This window comes from Mirounga leonina, unplaced genomic scaffold (genome assembly GCF_011800145.1).
Source record: "Mirounga leonina isolate KUSES-001 unplaced genomic scaffold, KU_Mleo_1.0 Mir_170, whole genome shotgun sequence".
Lineage (NCBI taxonomy): Eukaryota > Metazoa > Chordata > Mammalia > Carnivora > Phocidae > Mirounga > Mirounga leonina.
Window position 1 is genome coordinate 5,218,338 of NW_023270433.1, and position 23,317 is coordinate 5,241,654.

At 57.6% G+C, this 23,317-nt stretch overlaps 1 protein-coding gene across 1 annotated transcript in view; it reads right to left on the reverse strand.

The window, feature by feature from the left end:
* Window positions 1-21,545, reverse strand: part of LAMC3 (laminin subunit gamma 3) — a 43,444-nt gene extending 21,899 nt beyond the window's left edge. Inside the window, exons 1-11 of the mRNA XM_035016578.1 lie at window positions 21,539-21,545; window positions 21,021-21,325; window positions 17,083-17,213; window positions 13,849-14,015; window positions 11,565-11,753; window positions 11,363-11,480; window positions 9,733-9,831; window positions 6,735-6,871; window positions 4,272-4,382; window positions 2,191-2,383; window positions 1,894-2,012 (exon numbers count right to left, since the gene is read on the reverse strand). Coding sequence (XP_034872469.1) covers window positions 1,894-2,012; window positions 2,191-2,383; window positions 4,272-4,382; window positions 6,735-6,871; window positions 9,733-9,831; window positions 11,363-11,480; window positions 11,565-11,753; window positions 13,849-14,015; window positions 17,083-17,213; window positions 21,021-21,325; window positions 21,539-21,545 — 1,576 coding nt within the window. The remainder of the gene's footprint in view (window positions 1-1,893; window positions 2,013-2,190; window positions 2,384-4,271; window positions 4,383-6,734; window positions 6,872-9,732; window positions 9,832-11,362; window positions 11,481-11,564; window positions 11,754-13,848; window positions 14,016-17,082; window positions 17,214-21,020; window positions 21,326-21,538) is intronic.
* Window positions 21,546-23,317: the final 1,772 nt, after the last annotated feature.

Below are 23,317 nucleotides of genomic sequence, written 5' to 3' on the forward strand. Positions count from 1 at the left end.
CTTTTTTTCCTTCTTTCTTTTTTTTTAAGATTCTATTTATTTATTTGACAGAGAGAGACACAGCAAAAGAGGGAACACAAGCAGGGGGAGTGGGAGAGGGGGAAGCAGGCTTCCCGCGGAGCAGGGAGCCCGATGCGGGGCTCGATCCCAGGACCCTGGGATCATGACCTGAGCCGAAGGCAGACGCTTAACGACTGAGCCACCCAGGCGCCCCCCCTCCCCGTGACTTTCAAATGTCTGTCTGGATGCCGAAAGGGGCAGGGATGCCCCTTTGCAAACACGTGAGCCCAGACTCCAACTCCATTTTAAACATAAGCACAAGGCATTTCCGAATGTTCAGGTGTACATGGAATCGTCTAGTAACACAGGTACCGTGAACGTGGAGGGAACGCCGTGCTTTGTGATGCTGAGAATCTTCCCGAGAGTCACTCACCACTTTGGAAAATCGAGTCACCGGTACCCCACCCCCCAGTTCTGGGAGTTTGTCACCGGTGTGTACCCTGTCTGTGCTATGGTCCCCTCTGTAACTGCCCCACTCACAGTGGTCTGGCCAACAATCCGATCTAGTGATGATTTCAAGATGACAAATGTACAAGGCTTAAGGAACAAGGGTCAATCGTATTCAGATGGGCATTTGCAACGTGGCTTTACAGCTTCACCCACAAATGGATGGTTACTTTGCCAAGGCTTTTTTACCCCCTAACGAAGCAATGAAACCACCAAGGCTAAGTAAACCTTTTCAAAGAACCGCACTGACCAAGGTGGCAAAACGGCACCCCCTTTCTCACCATCTCCCTGCCGCCTGTGGCCACACAAACCAGTGGCTCCTGTCCCTTCTGTCTCCGTCAGTGAGAGCCCCGCCACACGCTCTAGTAAGTCTGCCTGGGGACAGCTGACCCTGACCCTGGTTTTTACGCTAGCATTAGTCATGACGATTTCCCTGCCCTCCACATATCCAAACGGCTCCCGAGCTTCGGTTGCCCCGACACGCACACTTACTCGTCACAGTGGGGCAAACTTGTCACGACAACTCTTGTCCAGCGTGGTCATGCCTGAGCACTGACACTCTGGAAATCAATTACTTTCGTATGTCATTTACTTGCCTTTTATTTGCTCTGTGGATTGCAACTAGGGTACTATATTGGTTTTTAAAAATCGTGTCTAGGTAGGTTATAATATCTCTAAGTTTCCCTTCCAGATAGTAAAGGGGTGTCCTATGTGAGATACCTCTTCTAAAAGGGGGGTACCGAAGATGTCCAGTCTAGGCACATGTAGGTATGGGAGCCGGGGGAGGGGGTAGGGAGAGAAGGAGAAAGTACATCAAGGAAAGAAGGAGGAACCAGGAACAGTCAGAGGACCATCAGGACCATCACCATGTGAGCAGGGTGAGAAAGCCCCGTGGAAGCTGGGTCCTGACCCAGCCCCCTCGGCTCTGAGAAGGTTCAGAAACGGATCTGCACTCAGGGAGGCTTAGGTGCAATACCACCAATGACCAGCAGGAGGAGCCAACTCTGGGACCCTCGCCTGCTCCTGAGCCCAGCACCCAGAGGACCCTCAGAGGTCCTGCCTTCTGGCAGTGGTGGATTCCGCCGTGGCCTGACGACACCCAACAGTTCTTGGCTGCTTCATAGCCACACATCTGTCTCTTAGAGCTGTCCACCCTCGGGCCCCTTACCGGTCCAGCCCCTGCCTCTGTCCTCAGGGTCCACCCTCCCCGGTCCTTACCAGTTACATGCCCCTTGGCAAGGGTCCTACTTCTCTGACCTTCAGATGTCTTTGTGGTAAAAACGGGGGTGGTAACTGTCTGCTGTGGGGACTCAGCAAGGCTATGCACGAAGGAGCCCCGGGGCCCGGCTGGTTCTGGGGATGGGGGCTGTCCTTATCATTACTGACCAGAGGGGCTTGGGCTCCGGCCACCAGCCCGGATGCGCAGAGCTGTCAGATTGGCGAGCAGCCGCTGGAAGTGGAAGGGGGGCAGCAGAGGGTCCACATCCTCGGAGGTCTCCTGCAACCTGACAGGGGAGGGCGTCAAACTGGAACCCAAGGCTGGGGCAGGTGGTGCCAAGGAGCCTCCAGCAGGGGCGGAGAGGGCGGGAGGCCCCAGACCACGGGACAATCCACGTGTGCCCAGACCTCAGGGACCACCCTGACTGCCCAGGCCCCGCTCTCAGGACACAGCAAGACACTTACTCGAACCTGAGCTGTACCTCCCCGGGCTGCCCGGCATCCGGGGGGCCGGAAAGGCTGGAGTGCTGCAGAGTCAGGGCCAGGCCCACCCCTTCCAGCCTCAGCTGCACGGGGAGTGGGGAGCCCCCAGGGGGGACCCAGAAGGTCAGTGTGAGGGGCTGTCCATAGCTGAACCGCTGATCTCCCAGGAACTTCTCTGAAGACGAGAAAAAGGCTTGTCTTCACTTAATTCGCTTGATTTTAAAGATTTTGTCTCCGGTATATTGATTTTATTGACAATTAAACATCCAAACAAGATAAAGTGACAGCAGGGAGAAAGCCAAAGGCTCCCTGCAAAGCAGACGCTGAGGGTGGCCGCACGCCCCCCTGCAGGCCTGCTTCATGTCCCTGTGCCCCTGTAGTAACACAGGGTCCCATGCCCGGCTTACTGCTCTGCTGTCACTGTCTCGAGCTGGGGTTTTGTAAGTGAAGCCTGATGGGACAATGGAGTCTCTGGACTCTGTCTGGAGCACAGCAGACACGCGTGTTGCACGTGGTGGTGGCACCCAGCCGTCCCCGTCACAATCCGTGCTCACAATACCCCACCAGCAGCTTCTGGTGGCCCCACGCGTGGGGAGCCTAGTGAGGCTCAGAGCACGTACAAGGTAAGCCTGCTACACGTGCGGCTACGCAGGGGCACTGACCGCCCCGGGGCCACGCTTTCCACGGGCGTCAGAACACGTTTCGAGCAGAAAGAAGGTGGTGGCCTCCTAAGAAACACAGAGGACCCAGGGGCCCTATCACACACAGCCTTCGAACTCGGGCTGTTTTTCTGTATCTTCCAACTGCTTCAGCTGAAAAACCCCCACATGGCAAGAAAGGGCCCCACTGGCCCCTCGTTGCTTATCTCCCTCCCGTCCCCCGGCACTCAGGAATCAGTGGGAGGCAGAGTGTGTTGGGAGAATGTGGTGCGTATGGTTGATTCTGTCCACCTACCTCGCCCACTGCACCATGCCCAGCACCCACCCGGCACAGGACCCAGCAAATACTTCTTAAGCAAAAAAACTACTTTTTCGTAAGCCTGTCCAAAAAGCACCACGGAATAGAGTGTGTTTTGTGCTCTTAGACCTCTGAGCTTGGAGACCCTGCCCCAGGACGGGGTTCTCAAGACCCCTGGACTTTTGCTTCTTGCCAGGTGCTGTGTCCACAGAGCAAGCCGGATATCTGTGCACCATCGCTCTGGTCCTTCTCGGAGAGGGAGGTCAAGGGCAGGACTGGGTCGGGGGAGCCAGTGGACCCGGAATCTGGCCATAGGAGAGCTAAGAATGGACTCCTGGATCCTGGTTCCAGGTCTGGTACAGTTCCCAGGAGACCAGAGTTGCCCTAGTTGGTGGGGGGTGGTTCAGAATAATCTAGAACTTCTTGCTTCTGCAGGAATCCCAGGACCCTGGGAGGAGGGTGCCATGGCCTGGCGGGGTGAGAGACTGATGGATGATGCACAGGGATTTCTGGGGCCTGAAGGGACCTGGTGGCAAGCCCTTGATCAGAAATCAGGCGGGGGAGGGGTGCTCCAGCAGACTCTGCGGGGCGTGTAGTTGGTGGAAAAATGGCCCCCAAAGGTATCCATGTCCTGATCTAAGAAATCTGTGAATACGGTATGTTGCATGGCAGGGACAATGAAGATTGCAGATGGGATAAAGGCTGTTCATCAGCTGACCTTAGAGTAGAGAGATTATCTTGGATTGTCCACCTGGGCCCAGTGTAATCACAAAGCCCTTCCTACGTGGAAGAGGGACTAAGAAGAACTGACGTCACAGAGCTACAACAGGGGGAGATCCCTCGGCTCTGAAGACGGAGGAGGGGTCTCGAGCCGAGGGATGGGAGCGGCCTCCAGAAGCTGGAGAAAGCAAGGGAACAGATTCTCCCCTGGAGCCTCAGGAGCGCAGCCCTGTGGATGCTGTGATTTTAGCCCCGAGAGACCCATTTCAGACTTCTGGCCTCCCAGACATGGAGAGAATAAATCTGCATTGCTTTTAGCCACTGGGTTGGTGGTCATTTGGCATAGCAGGAAATGAACGTGGGGCAGTCCTGCCAACCCCACGTACCTGGTAGCGTAAGCTCCTCCTCGTCTCCTGGATTCAGGAGGATCCCCCTTGGGCTCCATCGTGCAGGATGCTCTGGGCCCCCCACACTTCCGGTCCGCCAACCCTGGGCTCCTGGACAGCAAACACACATGCCCATGTGAGGCTCTGGAGGGTGGCCTCCACCCCCTCCCTCTTCACACCCTTCCCGGGGGTCCCACTGATGGCCCCCAGAGGCCTGAGCACAGCCTGAAACAACTGACCCCGGTAGGTGGGGAGAGACAATTCTAGAGACGGGTCGGGGTTGGGGGGGGGCGGTGAGAGCCAGCTGGTGCTCCATGCTGCCCACAGCCAGGCAGCTCAGACCCCCACCCCAGAGTCAGCATGGGGGTCTTAGGGTGGGAGGTAGCCCCAGGAAAAGTGAGAAAGCTCAGGGTGCTGGCTGTTTAGGGCAAGGTCCGACCTCTGAGCCTGCCTTGCCCCTTCAGTGGGCCCTGAATACAACATAGGACACAGTCTGGAGACCCCAGCACGCGGCACTGAACAACAGGACATCTCTGACAGTACCGGACTCGACCTCGTCCTCAGATCTTCCGAGAACTTCCTCACCTGCAACCTCACCACGCCTGTCCTTTGAGCTGCATGTGTCATTAGACCCACCGCACTCCGGGAGGCCACCTCGTTAGGAAGTGGTCAAGCCAGGGTGAGAACCCAGACCTTCCCATCCCCCGTCCCGTCCACCCTCCCTCTGGTGATGGCACCACACCAAGCAGAGTCCGGCACAGAGCAAATGACCCCAAGGGAGCAGCTGGGAAAGGGGGTGGAAGCCTGACCCCTGGGGCACCAGAGGGGTGAGGAGGGAGGGATGAAGGGAAAGAGGTCAGAAAGAGGAGGTCTGCGGCTCCCTGGTGCTAGACTAAGTTCTGCCCCTCACTGGCTGTGTGACGCTGGGCAAGTTACTTCACCTCTCTGAAGCTGGTTCCTTATCTGCAAAATGGGGACAACGGAGTACCTCTGGCCCTGGCAACGGTTCTCAAAGTTGGTCTGAATACCCCGGGAGATTCTCGAGACTCAGGGAACCCCCGAGTTCGAGCTATCTTCATAGTAACACCAAGATGAAATCTGCGTCTTTCATGCTGCGTCTGACCAACACACGGTGGAAATTTCCAGAAACTGCAAGTCATGTGCTATCACAACAGACTGAGCTCTACTAATCCAGCCTTAAAGAGATGTGCGAAAGTATACACATGCACTCCCCTCTTTTTGTTTTTTTTGAAAAACAGCTTTTTTGCACGGGCTGATATTATTTTATGTTACACATTTATTCTGGTCATTTTTAAGTGAATTAATATACAACTATTTTAAAATTACAGTTTTCATTTCTAATACCGAAAATACCCACGTAAACTACCCACGTAAAGAACAGTACTTGGAGGTCCTCAGTAATTTTCAAGAGCATGGAGGGATCCAGGGACCAAAAAGGCTTGAGAAGTGTGGCCTGAGGGTCCCAGTGAAGTATACGAGATGCTGAGAGAGATGCACCAAACCCAGCGCCTGGCTCAACGTGAGAACGAACATGGTCTTGTTCTTAGGATCTATAAAATGAGTCCCATCTGATGCTAACACCCTAGGACCCCCCCCCCCAGGTGACCTCAAGGCGGGGTCCCATCTCCGTCCTGCTTTCTGGGCAGTGTCCAGCAGAGGGCGCACTGCCCCCTGTCTGGGGCCCCTCCTGCCTGGCGGAGATGCAGGGGTCAGAGGACTCTGCTGGGCACGGCAGGGGTTCCTGTAGGCTGTGATTTAATGCAGAGCTCCACTGCCCTCCAGCTCCAAAGATGCATGTGCACGCACCTGCAGTTGGGGACCCAGGGCACCCTGGTACCCCCGGACCCTGTCCCAGACAGAAGGCTGGCAGAGCAGCTGAGAGCAAAACTCAGGAGCTGACAAACCTGGATGCCAACCACTAAACTCTGTGACATACCTTTTCTGGGCCTCAGTTGTCTCATCTGTAAAATGGGAATGAGAGTACCTACCTTCCAAGGACTCTGTGGGTTCCATGCATGTAAAGAACTCAGCACAGTGCCTGGCACACAGCAAGCGCTCAATAAATGGAGTCCAGGGGATTGTTCGTGAATCCCCAGCACTGGGACACGTCACGGGAGGCCAGTCTTGACAGACTGATTAGAAACTCCCCCACAGGATCTAAAGGCTGCCACCTACCCAGCTCCCAACCCTGCTGGAGGCTAGGGAGGGAGCCAAGGGGTGCAGGTAGGTACTGGGGAGTGCTGAAGGGTGCAGAGGGGCACATCTTGCGTGGCCTGTGTGTGTGAGCCCGCGGGAGATGCCTCCCCTGCAGCCTGAGGCTGCCCCCTCCTTCCCACCCCCACCCCTACCCCCACCCCCAGTAGTGCAGGATCTCCCCAGAGCAGGACCGCCCCACCCCCCTGCTGGGAAGTCGCTGTGGGGGCGATGGGAGGCGCTTCCTACCCTGGCGGAGGTCGGAGAGGATGTGGTGCTCCCGAAACTGGGCAGCGGCCGCACACACCTTGGAGTGGCCGTAGCAGAAGCAGCTGGTGCAGCCGGCCAGGTGGTGGGGCTGCAGGTTAAACGTCCCCGGGCGACATCTGAAAGGAGCGCAAGCCCCCGGGGGAAGGGGGTGGCAAATGAGCCAGGGAGGTTCAGGGGATCCCAGCTAGATCAAGGTGAGTCAGAATCACTGGGGGAACTTCAAAATATATATATACACATTTTCGGATTTACAGGAGTTGCGAAGATCATGCAGAGAGTTCCTGTGGCCTCTTCACCAGCTTTCCCTGACATCAGCAACACGGCAAGGGCCCACTTAACTGCGCCGAGAAATTCGCGTGAGTTCACGTTAGTTCCCGTTATGTCCTAAACTCCAGACTTGATTAGGATCTCTGCCCTTTTCCCCCCAATGCCAGTTTTCCTGGCCCGGATCTGATCCGGGACCACGGGACCACGGTGCCTCCTCTGGTCTGTGCAGTATCCTTGTCATCCACACCCTTGACACTTTTGAAGAGTAGGCAGATGTTTTGCAGAATGCCCGCAATTCGGGTTTCTCTGATGCAGTCTCATGATTAGACTGGGGTCATGGGTCTGGGGAAGCAATAGAGGTGAAGTATCCCTCTCGTCACATCGCACTGGGGTAAATGACGCCCCTGTGAGATCCGGGAGTGTTAACCTTCACCGCCTGGTCAAGGTGCAGCCCGCCCACGGGCTCCTGCACCGTCTGCCTTCAGGAGGAAGTCACTAAATGCAGCCCCATCGGGCGCCTGGGTGGCTCAGTCGTTAAGTGCCTGCCTTCGGCTCAGGTCATGATTCCAGGGTCCTGGGATGAGCCCCACATCAGGCTCCCTGCTCGGCGGGAAGCCTGCTTCTCCCTCTCCCACTCCCCCTGCTTGTGTTCCCTCTCTCGCTGTGTCTCTCTCTGTCAAATAAATAAATAAAATCTTTAAAAAATAAATAAATAAATAAATAAATAAATGCAGCCCCATCCCCTGGAGGGCGGGGGACACGCGCGGACACCACCACCACCGTAATTACCAAATATTTTGCGAGGGAGATATTTGGGGCAATGCGAATACCCTGTTTCTCCTTAAAATCCTGCCCACTCAATTAGGTGGCTCTTGCCCATCGCGACCATTACTGTGAAATTCAAACTGATTTCCTATTTCTCCCCCTTCCTTCTACATTTATTATTTGGAATTCTTTCACCAGGAAGATTTGTCCTCTCGTCCCGGTGTTATTTATTTTTCCCCCCTCATCTGTTTATATCAGTGGGGACTCACGGATATTTATTTGATTCTTTGGGTTATAATCCAATACCATCATTATTTATTTTGTTGTTCAAACTGTTCCAGCTCTGGGAGCTCTTTCAGGTCAATGTTTGTGTCCTCAGGCCCCCATCCTGGTTTAGAGGTTTTTTTCTGTTCGTTTTTGTCTGGTTTTGTTTTTAATTAAGTACTTCCTTGCTCTCTGTGACGACCAGACACTCTGGGCTCATCCGGCATGGCCCCGGCCCCAGCCCTGGGATCAGCCATTTCTCCAAGGAGTCCTGGAGAAACATTTCACAGACTCCCGGTCTGCGCCTGGGGGCTCCGTGTGAGCCAGCCGGGGTAGAGGTATCGGATTCGTAAGAAGCTGTCGATGACCCCCGGGGCCCAGCCAGTTCTGAGGAGCACAGCTCATCAACCTGTCCCATTTCACAAATGGGCAAAGTGAGGCTCAGAGGGAGGACCCCCTGAAGGTGCAAGGTGGAGGGGGGCAGAGCTGTGGGAGAACCCAGGTGGGGGTCCGGTTCCCCGACTCCACTCTGTTTCCTCACCTGAGGGATCTCAGGGAAGGAAGTCCCATCAGGGAGCCGAGCTCCCACCCCAGGGCCTGCAGGCCACATGTGGACGAGGTGAGGGGGTGGCCTGGGGCTGACCTAGGCAAGTCAAGGCCAGGGCCAGCCACGGCTTCTTCTGACCCAGTAGAGACCCAGTGCACACTGACAAGAGTCGAGTCCATGATATAATGCTGTATCAGGTGCTTCACACACAGGTCTGCAGGCAGAGAATCAAAAAGCCCCCAACAGACCCTGTGCTCGTTGCAAAGGGCTTCAGAGGTCAGAGCCAAAGCCAGGAAGAGGAGACGGTGTGTGCCTAAGGAGGTAAACCCACATTTGTCCGCCAGCCCTACTGCTTGGGGCTTGGAGGTCCCCTGAACACACCAAAGAGGAAGTTTAAGGATCACGTGGCTTTGGAAAAGTAATTTTGCCTTGTGGAACTTCGGACACTCCATTTGTCCATGATAGGATGACAAAGACGGCAAAGCGGTTGGAATCGCAGCTCAACTGGTAGAAGCTTCTTGGAGTAGAGCAGAGAGGATTCTGAGGTTATAGTGGGGCTCATGGTAAAGACCGCGGCGTTCCACTAGTGATGTCTGCCCTGGGGGTGAGCGGGGAGGGCAGTGGTGGGAGTATCAGGTATTTGCTATTCCTGGATTAGAGCATCTCTCCTATCCTTTCCAGCTTTTTTTTTTAAGATGTAAAAAAAGAATGGCTATCACAGCTTATAACCATCAGTGTAGGGGTCAAAGTATAAGTGGCATCCGGGCGTCAGGTGGCGCAGTCAGTTAAGAGTCCAACTCTTGGTTTCGGCTCAGGTCACGGTCTCAGGGTCGTGAGATCGAGCCCCACGTCAGGCTCCATGCTGAGCATGGAGTCTGCTTCAGGTTCTCTCTTCCTTTCCCTCTGCCCATCCTGCTCGTGCACTCTCTCTCTCTCTCTCTCTAATAAACAAATCTTTATAAACAGTGTCAAAACCTTTAGATAACTTCCAGGACGGCAGACCCACGGTGCCCCAGGAAGGGTGACAGGTGGCGAAGTTGCCCAGGTCTGTATCGGCCCTGCCCCTGCTCCTCCACCACATCATGAGCCCTGAAGTCACTCCCAGCAAGCTGAGGGTCGGATCGGCTCACCCACCTGTCACACAGGTGGCCTTCCACGTTCCTCTTGCAGGTGCAGCGTCCGCTGTGGGGGTCACAGGTGCCCAGGCTGCCGACAGCACTGCAAGTGCAGGGTCTGCAAGGAGATAGGACAGTAGGAAAGGTATCCAATGAGCAATTCCAGAGTGAGGATAACCCATCCTCCTGAGAGGGAACTTCTCCATCCTTCCCCATTCCCTAGAGAACCAGGAGGTAGGCTGACCCAAGAGCCTGCCGCCTGGCTTTTACCATTTCCACCTTGCCAAGGAAGTGACCCATCCACTCACCTGAAGAGTGATCCATCTGCCAACCCACCCCCTCATCCATCTGTACATTCTTCCAGCCACCTATCCATTTATTCATCCTTCCAGCCTTCTATTGATTGACCCACCCACCCATCCATGCATCTTTCCATCCATCCATCCATCCAACAAGACATGGTTCCTGCCCTCACAGAGCCTACAGTCAACTGAAGATGGACAAACAAACAGGTAGGTACTGTACTTTGATATGTTCTAAGAGGAAATATAAGAGGCCATAGGTGCACCAAGGAGGAGCTTGAGGTGAGGGACAAGAGGACAGGTAGAGGAAGACTTCCTTCCACGGCCAGAGTTGTGCCTACACCCACTGAGTATTCTGTGGGGCATCCGAGACTCCCCATCCAATCCCGATGTATTTCCATTGCCTTTCAAATACACAAAGAGCCTGTTGTAACCAAAGCCAAGTTCATTTAAAAGTGTTTCTGAGTTTCTAAGAGCTTTATTTTTTTGGTCATGGTTGTTTCTCAATTAAGTGATTGAGTTAGACCAGCATGTTAAACCCCTCTTCTGAGGTCTGGACCCCAGGAGTCCCTTGCCTGTTCTCTCCCCTTGGATGCCCCACCAGCACTGCAGAATCAGCCTCTCCCCGTATTGTGCTCCCTGTGTCATGAATGGCCTCCCTCCACCCAGGGGCCTGGAGGCTCTGCCTTCGTTCTTCCTCTTCTGCTCCCTGGTGACCACCTCCTGCCAACTCTGCCTTCCGAGGGGCTCTGGAATCTGTCCGGTTCTCTGCCTCTCCGTGGCCAAACCCTAGTGCGAGCTGCCATGTCTCCCAGCTGTTCCTGCTGCAGCCTCTCCCCCGGCCTCCAACCTCATCCCACTCCTGCCTCACACCTGTCCACAGCTCCTCCTGAGGCCTCCGAGGCCCCGTCGGACCCTCCTCCTCTGTGCACCCTCCTGCCCTGCACCCCCCGCTCATCCATACCGAGCTTCGCCTTGTACTTGCCTCTGAGCCTTTGAACGCACTCTTCCTCTGCCGGGAACACCTGCCCCTCCCTCTGCCCTCTCTCGGCAGCCCTCCCTTCTCAGGCCTCACACTAGGAGCTCAGTGCCTCTCATGGGAAGCCTGCCCTTGACCCCCAAGAACAGCCGGGCTTCCGAGGGACTCATGCCCTGTCTCACATTCTCCAGGGACGGGGTGTCTCTAGTCCTCGCGTGGGACTGGGGGTGGCTGCAGAATGGGAATAAGACGGAATGACGGAAAGAGAGATGGAAGGCCGGAGGGAAGGACAGAGACTTTCCCCTTCCTCCCGCTTCCTGGCGTTCAGTCCCAGTCCACCACCTGTGTGCCCTGCGTGGCCGCCTCACCTGCAGCCTCCCTCACTGAGCGAGTGGAAGCCGGGCCGGCAGCGGTCACACTTCCAGCCCGTCACCGTGGGCTTGCAGATGCAGGTGCCCGACGTATCACACTGGAGGCGCAGGGAGCCTGGGGGAGGAAGGGCACAGGGCAGCGGGGGCCCTGTCGGGGCCCGGGGGGCGGGGGCGGGGGCGAGGTGGTGGGGCCCACTACCTGCCGGGTGGCAGTCGCAGGGCTGGCACGGCGTCCGAGGGCTCCAGCGATAGAAGTCCTCCTGACAGCGCTCGCAGTGTGGCCCGGCCGTGTGGTCCCGGCAGCGCAGGCAGCGGCCGCCGTGGCCCGTGCGGCGGAAGAGCTCCCGGTCGAACGCACACTCCTCCGAGCGGCCACTGCAGTTGCAGGCTGTGGGCAGGAGGCAGGGGGCGGCGCGTGAGCGGCGGGCTCGGCGGCAGGGGAGTCTGGGCCGATCCGCCTCCCGGTAACGAAGGAGCGGCCAGCTCCACGAAGGTCCAGCTTGATCAAGGACACGGAGACCAGTCGACTGATCTTCCCCAACAGGACTCTCAAGAGCAAAGGGGGCAGCAAGACCCAGGACCCTCCCAGGCACGCCGGACGCACCGTCCGCACGCACGGATCACGGCTGGCCACCTTCTGGAGTGGCAGCGTGGCTCGCTCCAAGCTGTCTCGTGGATCCGCTCAGCCGCAAGAATTGTGTGGATCTGGCTCCTAGTGACCATGAGGTCATTCAGATGCATGGAAATATAGGTCACCCCTTTACTCATTGATTCGTTAAAAAGGGAGTATGTACTAAGGATTGCTCGGTCCGTCTCAAGCCCCGTCGTGAGCCCAGCGTGGGTGGGGGGTGGTCAGCGAGCAGCACAAAGAGTGCTGCTCCCTGTTTGACGGGGGCCAGATGCAGCAAGCAAGCGAAAATCCTACAGGTGGAAGGCTGCGGGGAGGCTCTGGGAGCTGAAGGAGGGACCCCACAGGCTGTCCTCAGGGCGGGGGGCGTCCCAGGCGGGAGGTGAGGGCCGGAGCATAAGCCGTGGACAGCCAGAAAAGATCTGCCCAGTGCTGGGGGGGGGGGGGGGGGGGGCTGGCATGTCACTTGATGGGCAGAATGATGGGACAGGGAGGGGTGCGGGGGGCAGCTATGAGGTCGAGAGGTCAGCAGAGCCTGATCCAGGGAGGCCAGGCAGCCATGGTCAGTGGACTTCACCTGGAGCAAGGCAGGCTCTGGGAGGTTCAGCCAGCGGCTGGGTGTAATTGGGTTGGCACTTTAGCAAGAGCCTCAGGCTGCAGGCAGAGCCAGGCCGGAGGCTGGTAAGCAGGGCAGGGGGAGCTTCAGGCCTGGAGGAGGGGTGACGGAGCTGGGACCAAGGCGCAGACTGAGTAGAAGGACACAGTCAGGCGGGCCGGAGGGACATGGATGAGGCCGAGCTCAGGGCTGCCTCCCCTGGGGGGTGGCGAGGGGTCAGGCACGAAGCCCCGGCTTCCGGGCTGGTGACAGAGTGGACAGAGATGTGACCACTGGGCGAGGACACGGCAGGAGAAGTGGTCTGGCCTTTTGTGTCCCCACCACAGAGACAGCCTCAGGCTCAGAATGGGCGAGCCGGCCAGCACCGCCTCCTGGGCCCCAAGGAGGACTTCCTGGGGGAGGCAGGCCAGTGAGGGCAACAGAACCCCATGAGGGCCCCGGGGGCCCCGGGAAGCTCCTGCAGACAGCGCTACGCTGTTTGCAGAACAGGCTGTCCCCGCCCCGTCCCAGCTTTGGCTGCCAACAGCCCCGGCCCACGAGGAGAGTGGGCCCAGAGACCGGGCTGTCAGGACTATGCCCATGAACAGGCTCCTCCTGCCAGCAGCCGGGATCCAGGGCCCAGTGGGGGCCAGCCGCCCTCGGGGAGCCTGAAGTAGCAGTTCGGGTGACTCTCTGGGGGACAGGGCAGGCTCGGAGCCCGTGGGAAGCTGGGACGGATGGTGATGGACAGTCCCAACCCCACTGTATGCGGCCCCACGTCCCGGGGGAAGGTATGCCAGCACCATCCTCTGCAGCCTGTCTCTGAGGTTCCGTGGTCCAAACCACATCACATGGGCACTGGGACATCAAAGGCTGCCTGGGGGGCCATGGGAGAGGCTGGGTGGGCAGGTCAGCACCCCCCAGGACCCGGGGCCTTCTGTTCTGGCTTTGATTAGCGGTTGGAGCCCTTGAAACAAAGAACAGTGGGGGGCCTTCCCAGCCCTCCTGCCGCAGCCTCCTCCTCCTCGACTGGGGGATTTGGTCTGGGGGAGTGCTTTGTGCTTTGTAGGGGGCAAGACAGAGGAACACACGCCCCCTTCCGCTCTCCCCTTGCCCCTCCTCATCCCTGCAGCCACGGGGGGTTAGTGTCAGGGGCAGCCCCCACTGCCGGTCTCAGGGAGTCTGCTCCCCAGCCGGCGCCACGGCTCCTGGCCCCAGCCCCCCCCCGGCCCCCATTGCCCAGAGCCCCGGGACACTCACGCACACACTCGTTGGCGGCCCCGGCCGTGCCCCGGGCCCACGGGCGGTCCTGGAAGAAGGGCAGGCAGCTCTCGCAGTCGGCGCCCGTGGTGTGGTGCTGACATCGGCAGGCCAGCCGGCCCGCCGCATCGGGACCGCACTCGCTGGCGTGCCCGTTGCACTTGCACCTGGGGGAACACGGAGATCGGGGTCCAGAAACTGGGGAAGGCACCGTCAGGGGAGGGGTTCATCGCCAGGTAGCCCCTGATTCGACCGCTCAGTGATGGAGCTCCAGGGAAGCCCTACTATGTGCCCGGGGAGCTGGCCGCACTGTGCTCTTCTGAGCTCCATCCGCGGACAAACCCACTGCGTCTTCACGAGCCCGCTATCCTTCCCATTTCACAGACGCGGGAACTGAGGCACGCAGGCTGCCCCGGGCCAGCAGTTAGGAATGGCAAAGTTTGCAAGGCTGCTACTGAAGGAGTCCTAGCCTAGCGACACCCAGAAAGAAGTCATCCCAGTCCCCCGGGGGGAAGGTGGGGCAGCTCACGGGCACGGGGTGGAGGAAGGGGGCAGCCAGCGAGCTCACATAGTCCTCCTTCATGTCTAAAGGGGCGAGAAAGAGGTCGCTCCTTACGGAGGACAGCCCCCAACTCATCTCATGTCCCCAGTGGGTCTGTGCCTGGGGGACAGCCCCTGGGGCCCGTTTCCCACAGCATCCACCTTCCCACAGGGACAGGAGACTGGCAGAACTGGGCAGACCCAAGTGAGCGCATGGGGCCACCACGATGTCCAGCTTCCAGCCTTCCTCTGTGCTGTCCCCGGCTGAGCTTATACCTTCTGCTGGAGCCTCCCTGCTGCAGCAGGAGGGACCACACTCACCCCCATTGCACAGATGAGAAAACGGAGGCTCAGGCCACGAAGAGACAGGTGCTAAGTGGCAGAGCTAGACTCTGCACCCTGTTCTGCTCCACGCAGACCCCGCGCTCCTGGACCCTGGAGGCTGCCTCCTCAGATGCATGGAAATAGAGGTCACCCCTTTACTCGTTAATTTACTTTACTCATCAATTCATTAAAAAAGGAGTATATACTAAGGATTGCTCGGCACCCCCAGCATCTTCTCCACTTTGGGGACACAAGGCTTGGGAAGAGCACAGGGCATTGTTTCCTCCGCGGGAGCCCCGGGTAGGCAGGGAACGCCCTAGCATTTCTGGCAGGGGTGAGGTGGACACCAGGCAGTCTTGAGAGAGGGTGATCCCTGGTCTTGGGACAAGGGACTGCCCACGCCCCTGGGGAGGTCTGCGAACACCACCCTCCCCCATGAAGCCCTCTGACCCCGAGGGAAAGAATGAAATTCTTCTAGGCCATTGTGGGAAGCGGTGCCGGCCCCCTGCCCCCCAGCCAGCTGCAGGCCCGAGGGTGGTCTGGCTCTGGCAGCTGGGGCCCAGATGTTCTCTGGCCCAAAGCCCCCTGACAGAAGGTGCTGGAGCTCGCCACCATCCGCCATCGTGGGGAGCGCCTCCTCCCGGGTGGTTTGACCTGAATCAAGCATGGGAGCGACAGGGGAGGAGGCACAGAGGGGCCCTCACAGACACCCCCACCTCTTCTCCCCCAGCCCCAGCCTTGCCTGGAGGGTCCTGACACCACGGGTGCAGGTAGCTGGGCCCTCCCTTCCCTTTCTGGGCTTTTCCACCTCTCCGAACGCCACCCAAGCATCCCTGAATTCCAGAAGCTGCTTTCTTCCCACTCACACTGGCCATGACCCCCACAGCAGGATGACTCCCCATTCTACATAGCCTGCAGATCCACAAGCTTCTACCCGCCCTACCAGCCCCTCCCACGGCCACTTTCTAACGTTCTCTTCTCTCTCCCCTTATCCTTCCCCGTGCAGTGTCAGGGCGTTGGAGACTTTTCACACCCTGTTACTACCCTGGCCAAATCCTTCCACAGCTCCCCACTGCCTGTGGGACATGAGGGAACTCAGTCCACGGACCAGACCATCTTGCAGCCTTGTCTCCCGAGGTGGCTCACGCTGGCCCTTCTGCCCAGGATGCTGGCCTCCTCCCACCTTGGCTGGGCCCCTGTCTGCAGAGCAGTCTCCCTGCCGGCTGGCGCACCCCGCCCTGGCCCCCGTCCTTATTATTCTGGGGTGGAGGACATGTTTGTTGGATACTAATCTGATCACAGTCTGCCACCCCCTTGAGTTTGGGGCGGGAACGCCTTTGTCTTCCTCTTTCCTTTCCAAGAAGGAAGCACCCAAGCGTTCCTGCTGAAGACACTGCGTGAGCCTCCCCTGGTTCCCCAGCCCGCCATGTGTGCCCACTACCGACAGCCACGGGGAGACAGGCCAGGGATGTTGAGAAAGACAGGCCTCTGCCCTTTGGGCGGCCCCTGCTTCCCAGAGAGGAGAGATGCTCAGCCAAACCACAGCAGCCCGGGGAGCCAGCACCAGGGGTCCAGATGGCAGAGCCTGGCAGTGCCCACAGGAGAGAGGGGGTCAGAAACACAGCCCCTGCTCACTCGGGGCCCCTTCCGTGGGGCATTGGAGTGGCCTGACCCGTTCGTCTGCGTAGAGGTGCCTCAAAGTCTTATTTAAAATGTTTGGGTCCCTGTGAAGCCCAACCATACCCAAGGTTAGCAGGAGACTGGGGCGGGAATGGTGTGGATGGGCTGCGTGGTCTGTAAAATCAGGAGTGCTGATAGAAGTAAATCTTTGAAAGCTTCAAGCCCTGCACAGGCCCGTGGTCATCCTTAACCAGCTTGACTTGGAAAGAAAAAGGAGGGAAGGGAAAGGAACAGAGGGGAAGGGATAAAGGATGAGGAAGGAAGGAAGGGAAGATAGAAGGAAGGAGGGAGAGAAAGAAAGAAGGGAGGAAGGGAGGAAGGAAGGAAGGAAGGGAGGGAGGGAAGGAAGGAAGAAAGAAAGGGAGGAAGGGAGGGAGGAGAAAGTGAAGGGGCAGGGACCTCCAGGCGGAGGGATCAGCAGGTGCGAGGTCTCGCATGTCTTGCACATGGTAGCGGAGGCACGGCTGATACAGGAAATGAAGGAGCTGGGATGTGGCTGGGCCGTGAAGACCTCGAACGCCGGGCCCAGGGGACCAGGATCCTGCCCCTCCTCTGTCCCCTGAGGCATCTGAAGTGGCTTCTCCACCCTCCACGGCAGCCACTGGGTGACCCCCATATGGTGACCACCCTCTTTCTGCCCACAACCCAGGGTCTGGGCTCCCAGGCCCTGCCGTCCTGCCTTCCACCTACCTGCCACCCACAGAGAAGTCGGACACAGCATAATAGTAGGACTGCAGCACCTTGGGATCCTTGAAGATGTCGTCCCCAAACGTGTTGAGCCGGTCCAGGGAGATGAGGAGCTCGGTGCTGGTGACCCACTCCTGGGGGGGCGGGGGGCAAGGGTGGAGGAGGGAAGGCATCAGCAGGCTCCTGAGTTCTGCTTGAAGGTCCAGCTGGCTGCCCTGCGGGTCTCATGGGACCCAGGGACAAACCAAGCTTAGACAAATCACAAGAACGGTGCAGAAATAAGGAGCCTGCGTTTTGGGATCATGAGCCAGCCTGGGGGCCAGGCCACTTACTGGCTGTGCAACTTTGGGGAATTACTCGAGGTCTCGGAGGCTCCCGTTCCCCATCTGTAAAATGGGACAAGGAATTGTGCCAACCCCACAAGGGTGTTTGGAGGAGGATGGCCAATGTCAACAGTGGGGCGTGGGGTAGGGACATGCTCAGTAAGTGGCCGAGGTGCTGGGGGGCAGGGCCAAAGCAGCCCAGCCTATATCACCTGTTGTGCACTTAACTTCTCCCACCCTAGATATTAGGGGGGGGAGGACATGTCCCAGTGCCCTTCTCCCCCACTCAGCTGGGCCTGATGTGGGGCAGGTCCTAGTTTCTAGGCTTCTCATATGCTCAGGCTCCCACAGCCAGTCACCTGCCCCAGGTGACATCTGTACCTACAAGAGTAGGGACTTGGGGCCCCTTGTTCTCACGGCATCCCCAGCCCCCAGGCTCTGCCTGGCACGTAGCAGGCGCTCAGTAAATACTTGCTGATCGCTGAATGACACCTTCCCCCTGGAAGAGCGTGGCGGGGAGGTAGGAGAGAGCCCACGTGAAGGCTGACATTTTCATCCGCCTGCTGTTATAATCAGAGGTACACAGAGGCAGCTCCGGCTGAATTTTAATCAGCATTTTAATTCAGCCCAGGAGCTCCTGGTTTAGCAATCAGGCCCATCAGGGCAGAAACGAACTTCTGGCAAAGTCTGTCCTCGGGCCCCAGCGTGACGCAGGGTCTCTGCTGCTCCCTCTGAGCTCAGCAGCTCGCCAGCCCACTGCCTGGGACCCGGGGCCTCTGCCCAAGGAGGTTTCCGCTGGGGAGGGAGGGTCCGGCACCAGAAGAACTTCAGCGGGAGCCTCAGCACCGAGCGGAGTCCGTAAGCGCCCGTCACTCAGCCAGCTGCCTGGCAAATGTCAGTGTGCCTTCAGGGATCTGGTTAAAACGCAGCCTCTGAAGCAGAGGTCAGGGGCAGGGCCTGAGGTTCTGCATTTCTAGCAAATGCCCAGGCTGTGCTGATGCTGCTGGGTCCCTGGAGCAGAGAGCTAGTGCCTGGGGCGGCGGAGCCCAGCGTGCACGAGGTCGCGGGCTGGGAGAGAGAAGGGGCATTTGTTCCCTCAGCCCAAATCGTATGGGGCTCTCCCTGATGCCTTAAAGGTCATGTTAGGGCAAATCGGAGCCCCAAGGTACAACGGGCCTTTGCAGCTCGTAATGGCCCCAGCTAAAACCACAAGTGGGCTCTCGGGTGGATTCTGGCCAGACCCTGGGGTCCAGGATATGGCCTTCAGAGGCAGGGGGCGGGGAGCTTCTGCTCCAGCCAGCACCCCGCAGGGGAGACGCTCAGGTGACCACTCGGTTCTGGTGGCCCGATTCTGCTTGGCAAGCTGGCCCTCTCCCCAGGATCCTTGGCCCCTCTTGGGGAACAGAGGGACCCAAGACCCTGCAGGCACGTGGACATATCCTTCATTACTTCCCACCCCGAAATGCTCCGAGTCCTCAGAGGAAGCGCCGTCCCAGATGTTCCCAGAAGGAAGGACGGAAGGGCAAGGTGGGCTTGCCTTTCGTTGTCTTTCTTTGACCTTGGGTTCTGCCTGGGATAGGGGGTGGGGGGGTGGGGGGTGGGGGCGGCATTTCTGAAGAGGTCGTTTCTCTGTCGGGGACAACGTCCAGCACATAGGAGACAAGTCACGGGAGGGTCTCAGCCCGAGCCTCTGCCCCAGGCTGATGCCTCAGACACAGGAACAGGGGCCCGGCCCTCTGCTTGTCTTCCGATGACCTTGGCTGATAATTGGTAATCTACAGAGCTTGGAACCCCGTGGAGAAGAAATTGTCATTTTAAACAGAATCACGATGATGACACACGAATATTTTTAATGAGACAAAGAGGACCCGGGCATCTGGAAATGTGATCCTGTACCTTAAAGGATTAGCCTTGCCCAAAGAGAGGTTTGGCCTTTGCCCCGCTCCTGGGAGGTCACTTCTAAGCCCTTAGAATGCCCTGCTTGGTAAGAGTATCTTTGTTGGCCTGTGGTCTCGGGCCACTCCAGACAGTCTATGCTAACAACTGGTTTATGCAGGTGCCTTGGGCCACACAGAATCAGCTTGTCCTCTGAGGGAGCTGAAGGTTAAGGTCAGCCATGCAGGCAATGGGCCATGTCTATGTGACCCACTCCTAGGTACAGGCGAGCCTCCTGGGTTGACAATACTCTGCATGCTGTCACAACGTCACTGGGAGAAAAAAATGCCGTCCCCACGACTCTATATTGGGAGAGGACAACGCGAAGCTCCACCCCTGGTCCTTCCTGGGCGCTGCTCCAGGCACCTCTTGTCGCTGGGAGTTTCACGGCTGTCATGAGTTCTGTGAGCCCTTCAAGACAATCGCTGAACCTGAGGGTGGTCTTGGGGACCCCAAACCAGCTGATTCCATGTGCCTCTGTGCTGGGCAGCCGGGGCAGGGACACAATTTCTTTCTGGGCCTAAGTGTTCCCTCTAGAGATCAACAGGAATTCTATCCCTGGCGCCCGGGGTTATCTCTGACCGGCAAAGGATGTGTTCTGAGCCTGTCAAGGGAGGGGAGGGCAGACTTTCTCAGCACAGGAGACCCAGGGGTGTGGACTAGAGGGCCGTCCAGTGCTCAGAAACATGGAGCAGAGCACTGCATCTGTAGGCGAAAGGTCACCGACACTCAGGAACGTGGACGTGCGGGGGGACCAATACCAGTAAAGGCCACAAACCTGAGCAGACCCCGGTGGGCTAGACAGCAGGAGGTGTGAATGGATACAGCTACAGGCCTATTCTTGAGCCACTGGGGGCTCTTCCCTTCAAAGCGTGATCGAGCACTTCTTACGTGCCAAGCACTGTGCCGGCCGCTTCATAACTGACTGTCCAGACCAGGCAATTTAAATTAAAATTCGTTAAAATAAGACTTAAAATACACTTCCTCAGTCATGCTAGTCTCATTTCTGGTGCCCTATAGACACATGGTTAGTGGCTACCACCCTGGACGGCTCAGCTAGAGACCACATCTGTCACTGCAGAACATTCTAGACAGTGCCGCCTTATAGCACAGAACCAGGAATCCACGATTCCCAAACTCATGTTCTTTTCATGTTTCTCATTTTACCCTCATAAAAGCCCTCGGGGACACACGGGGGGCAACGTTATCGGTTCACAGAGGAAGGAAGCAAGGCCCTCGGGAGGGTGTGCTAGAAGCATCTAGAAAGAGCACCAGTGAGGAAGGAGTCAGGACACTCGGGTTCTGGTCTGGGCCCTTCCACCAACCCATGTGCGCCCCTGGAAAACCCCTTCTCCAGTCCAGACCCACATAAGGGAGGGGTCAGCTGAGTTGGTGGCTGTCACAGGGCTCCCGGGAGCCACAGGGCCCTGCTGCAATGGGCAGGGGAAGGGACGCTTCTGCTTGGCTGAGCAGGTCCTCCTCCATCTAGCTCACTGGCGGCGTCCACAACACGTGCAGACACCACAAAGGCTTCTGTTGTTTCAGATCTGAAAACTGTGGGATCCCGTAGGACCCCGGGTCCTTCCGCTCGTGACTTTCCTGTGCACCCCCGGGCCCAGGGATCCCCCACCCCCACCCCCCCGCAGCCCAGTCCCGACCGGCCAGGCCCGGCTGCTCTCTGACCTGCAACACGGGACTCTCCTCGAAGTTGTAAGCGCTGGGCCGGCCCTCCAGTGTGGAGAAGGCCACGCTGCCACCGCTCAGCGGGGAGATGTCACTGAACTCGGAGGTGCAGAAGGCCACGCGCTCGTCCTCGCCAGGGCGCAGGTACTGGCCCTCGGGCCTGCCGTAGGTCTTCTGGCAGGAGGCACTGTAATATTGGTAGGGCTGCCATGGGCCATCAGCCTGGGTGCGCTTGTAGATGGCAAAGCTCTCGGGGCGGCTGGTATGGAACTTCAGCCTCACGTAGGTGATCTCGTAAGCTTTCCCTGCAGCAGTAAGGCATGGACCCATTTTACAGAAGGGAAGGGAGAGTCAGAGTCCTGGAGCAGGGAGAGTAGAAGGGCGACGTTGCGTTAACTATCTCGGGTGGGAGGGGCTGCCTGGAGTGCTGTGCTCAGTGTGCCATGATCGATTAGTGATGCCTGTCAGGGGCGCCGGACCGGGACAGACAGAACAACAGTGGTATGCTTCCTAGGTACCTGCCATCCTTTACCTAGGCCAACTTGCCTCCCTGCACAGGAATCTGAATGGTAACACCCCTGACAGGCAGCCAACCCTTTTTGCTCAAGTACCTCTAGCAACGGGATGTTGCCAAATCCTGAAAATCCTAATTTCTTTTACTACACCCCAGCAAAGCCAACCCTTCCACCCGTGTCTTTAGGCTCATTCCTCCCCAGGGACTTCAGACCCTTGGAGTCTGGAGACACCCCGTTCCAACTCCCCTGAACCCTAATGCAACCCTCCCAGGACACTCTGTTCTTCTGGTGTTCATTTAACTTCTCTCCTCGTCCAAATTTCTCAAGAGAAGTCTACATCTGCTTGGCCCCACAGCCTCAACTCCCAACTTGGCCCTCAGTTCATTGCAATTCAGCTTCTCTGGGCTGTTCCATGGAAACTGCTCTTGCAAAGCCACCTCACCAATAGCCCTCCACGGCCACAGCCAGGGGGCCCGGCCTTGCCTTACTTCCTGGGCCACTGGCCATCCCCCCAGGCCTCTGTGCAGCCCAGCCTCCTGGGTCACGTTCCTGGGCTGCTCCTCGGCCTCCCTGCTTGTCCCCTCCCCCACTGCCTCCTCCTCCATCAGCTTTAGCCTTGCTCTCCTCTCCCACACTGCTAACACCAAGATGGGGGAGCTTCCAGCCTCGGGCCCGCCCTGCCCTCCTCTCTGCCCAGCTACCCCCATCACGTCCTGGAAGTACCCACAACAATGATCCAGATCCCCCACAATGACTCGGAGCTGTGCTGGAGGCCGGGAGGGGCAGGAGGGCTGTGGGTGGGGAGCACAGCGGGCAGGGAGGAAAGGGTCCCTCCATCCTCATCGGCCTTCAGGGGGTGTCAGTGAGCAGTGCCTAAGAACAGAAAAACCCCTCTGTCCCTGTCCGCAGTCTTCCTTACCCACCCAGGAGAAGTCACTTCAGTCCTCTGGTTAAACATCTCAGTCCTATGTAAGCACTAAAACTATAGAACTCAGAAGAAAACTCAGAAGCAGATCTTTGTGACCTGGGCCAGGCAAAGCCTTCTTCTTGGACCTCAAAAGCAAAGTGGCAGAAGCAAAAATGGATACACTGGACCTCATCGAAATCAAAAATGTCTGTGTTTCTTTTTTCTTTTTTAAAGATTTTATTTGACAGAGAGAGCACAAGCAGAGGGAGAGAGAAGGAGAAGCAGGCTCCCCGCTGAGCGAGGAGCCCGATGTGGGACTTGATCCCGGGACCCCGGGATCATGACCTGGGCCAAAGGCAGCCGCTTAACAGACTGAGCCACCCAGGCATCCCATGTCTGTGTTTCTAAACACACTATTGTTGGGGCGCCTGGGTGGCTCAGTTGGTTAAGCTTCTGCCTTCGGCTCAGGTCATGATCCCAGGGTCCCGGGATCGAGCCCTGCATCGGGCTCCCCGCTCAGCGGGGAGTCTGCTTCTCCCTCTCCCTCTGCCCCTCACTCGGCTTATGTGTGCTCTCTCTCTCCCTCTCTCTAATAAATAAATAAAATCTTAAAAAAAAAATAAAGACACTGTTGAGAAAATGAAAACCCACAGGATGGGAGAAGATATTCGCAAATTTATATCTGAGAAGAGATTTACTGAGAATATAGAAACAATTCTTACAACTCAATAATAAAAAAGACAACCCAATCAAAAAACGGCCAAAGGACCTAAACAGACATCTCTCCAAAGAAGATACGCAGCTGGCCAATAAGCACATGAGAAGATCCCCAACATCACTAGCCAGCAGGAAACGCAAACCAAAACCACAGGGGG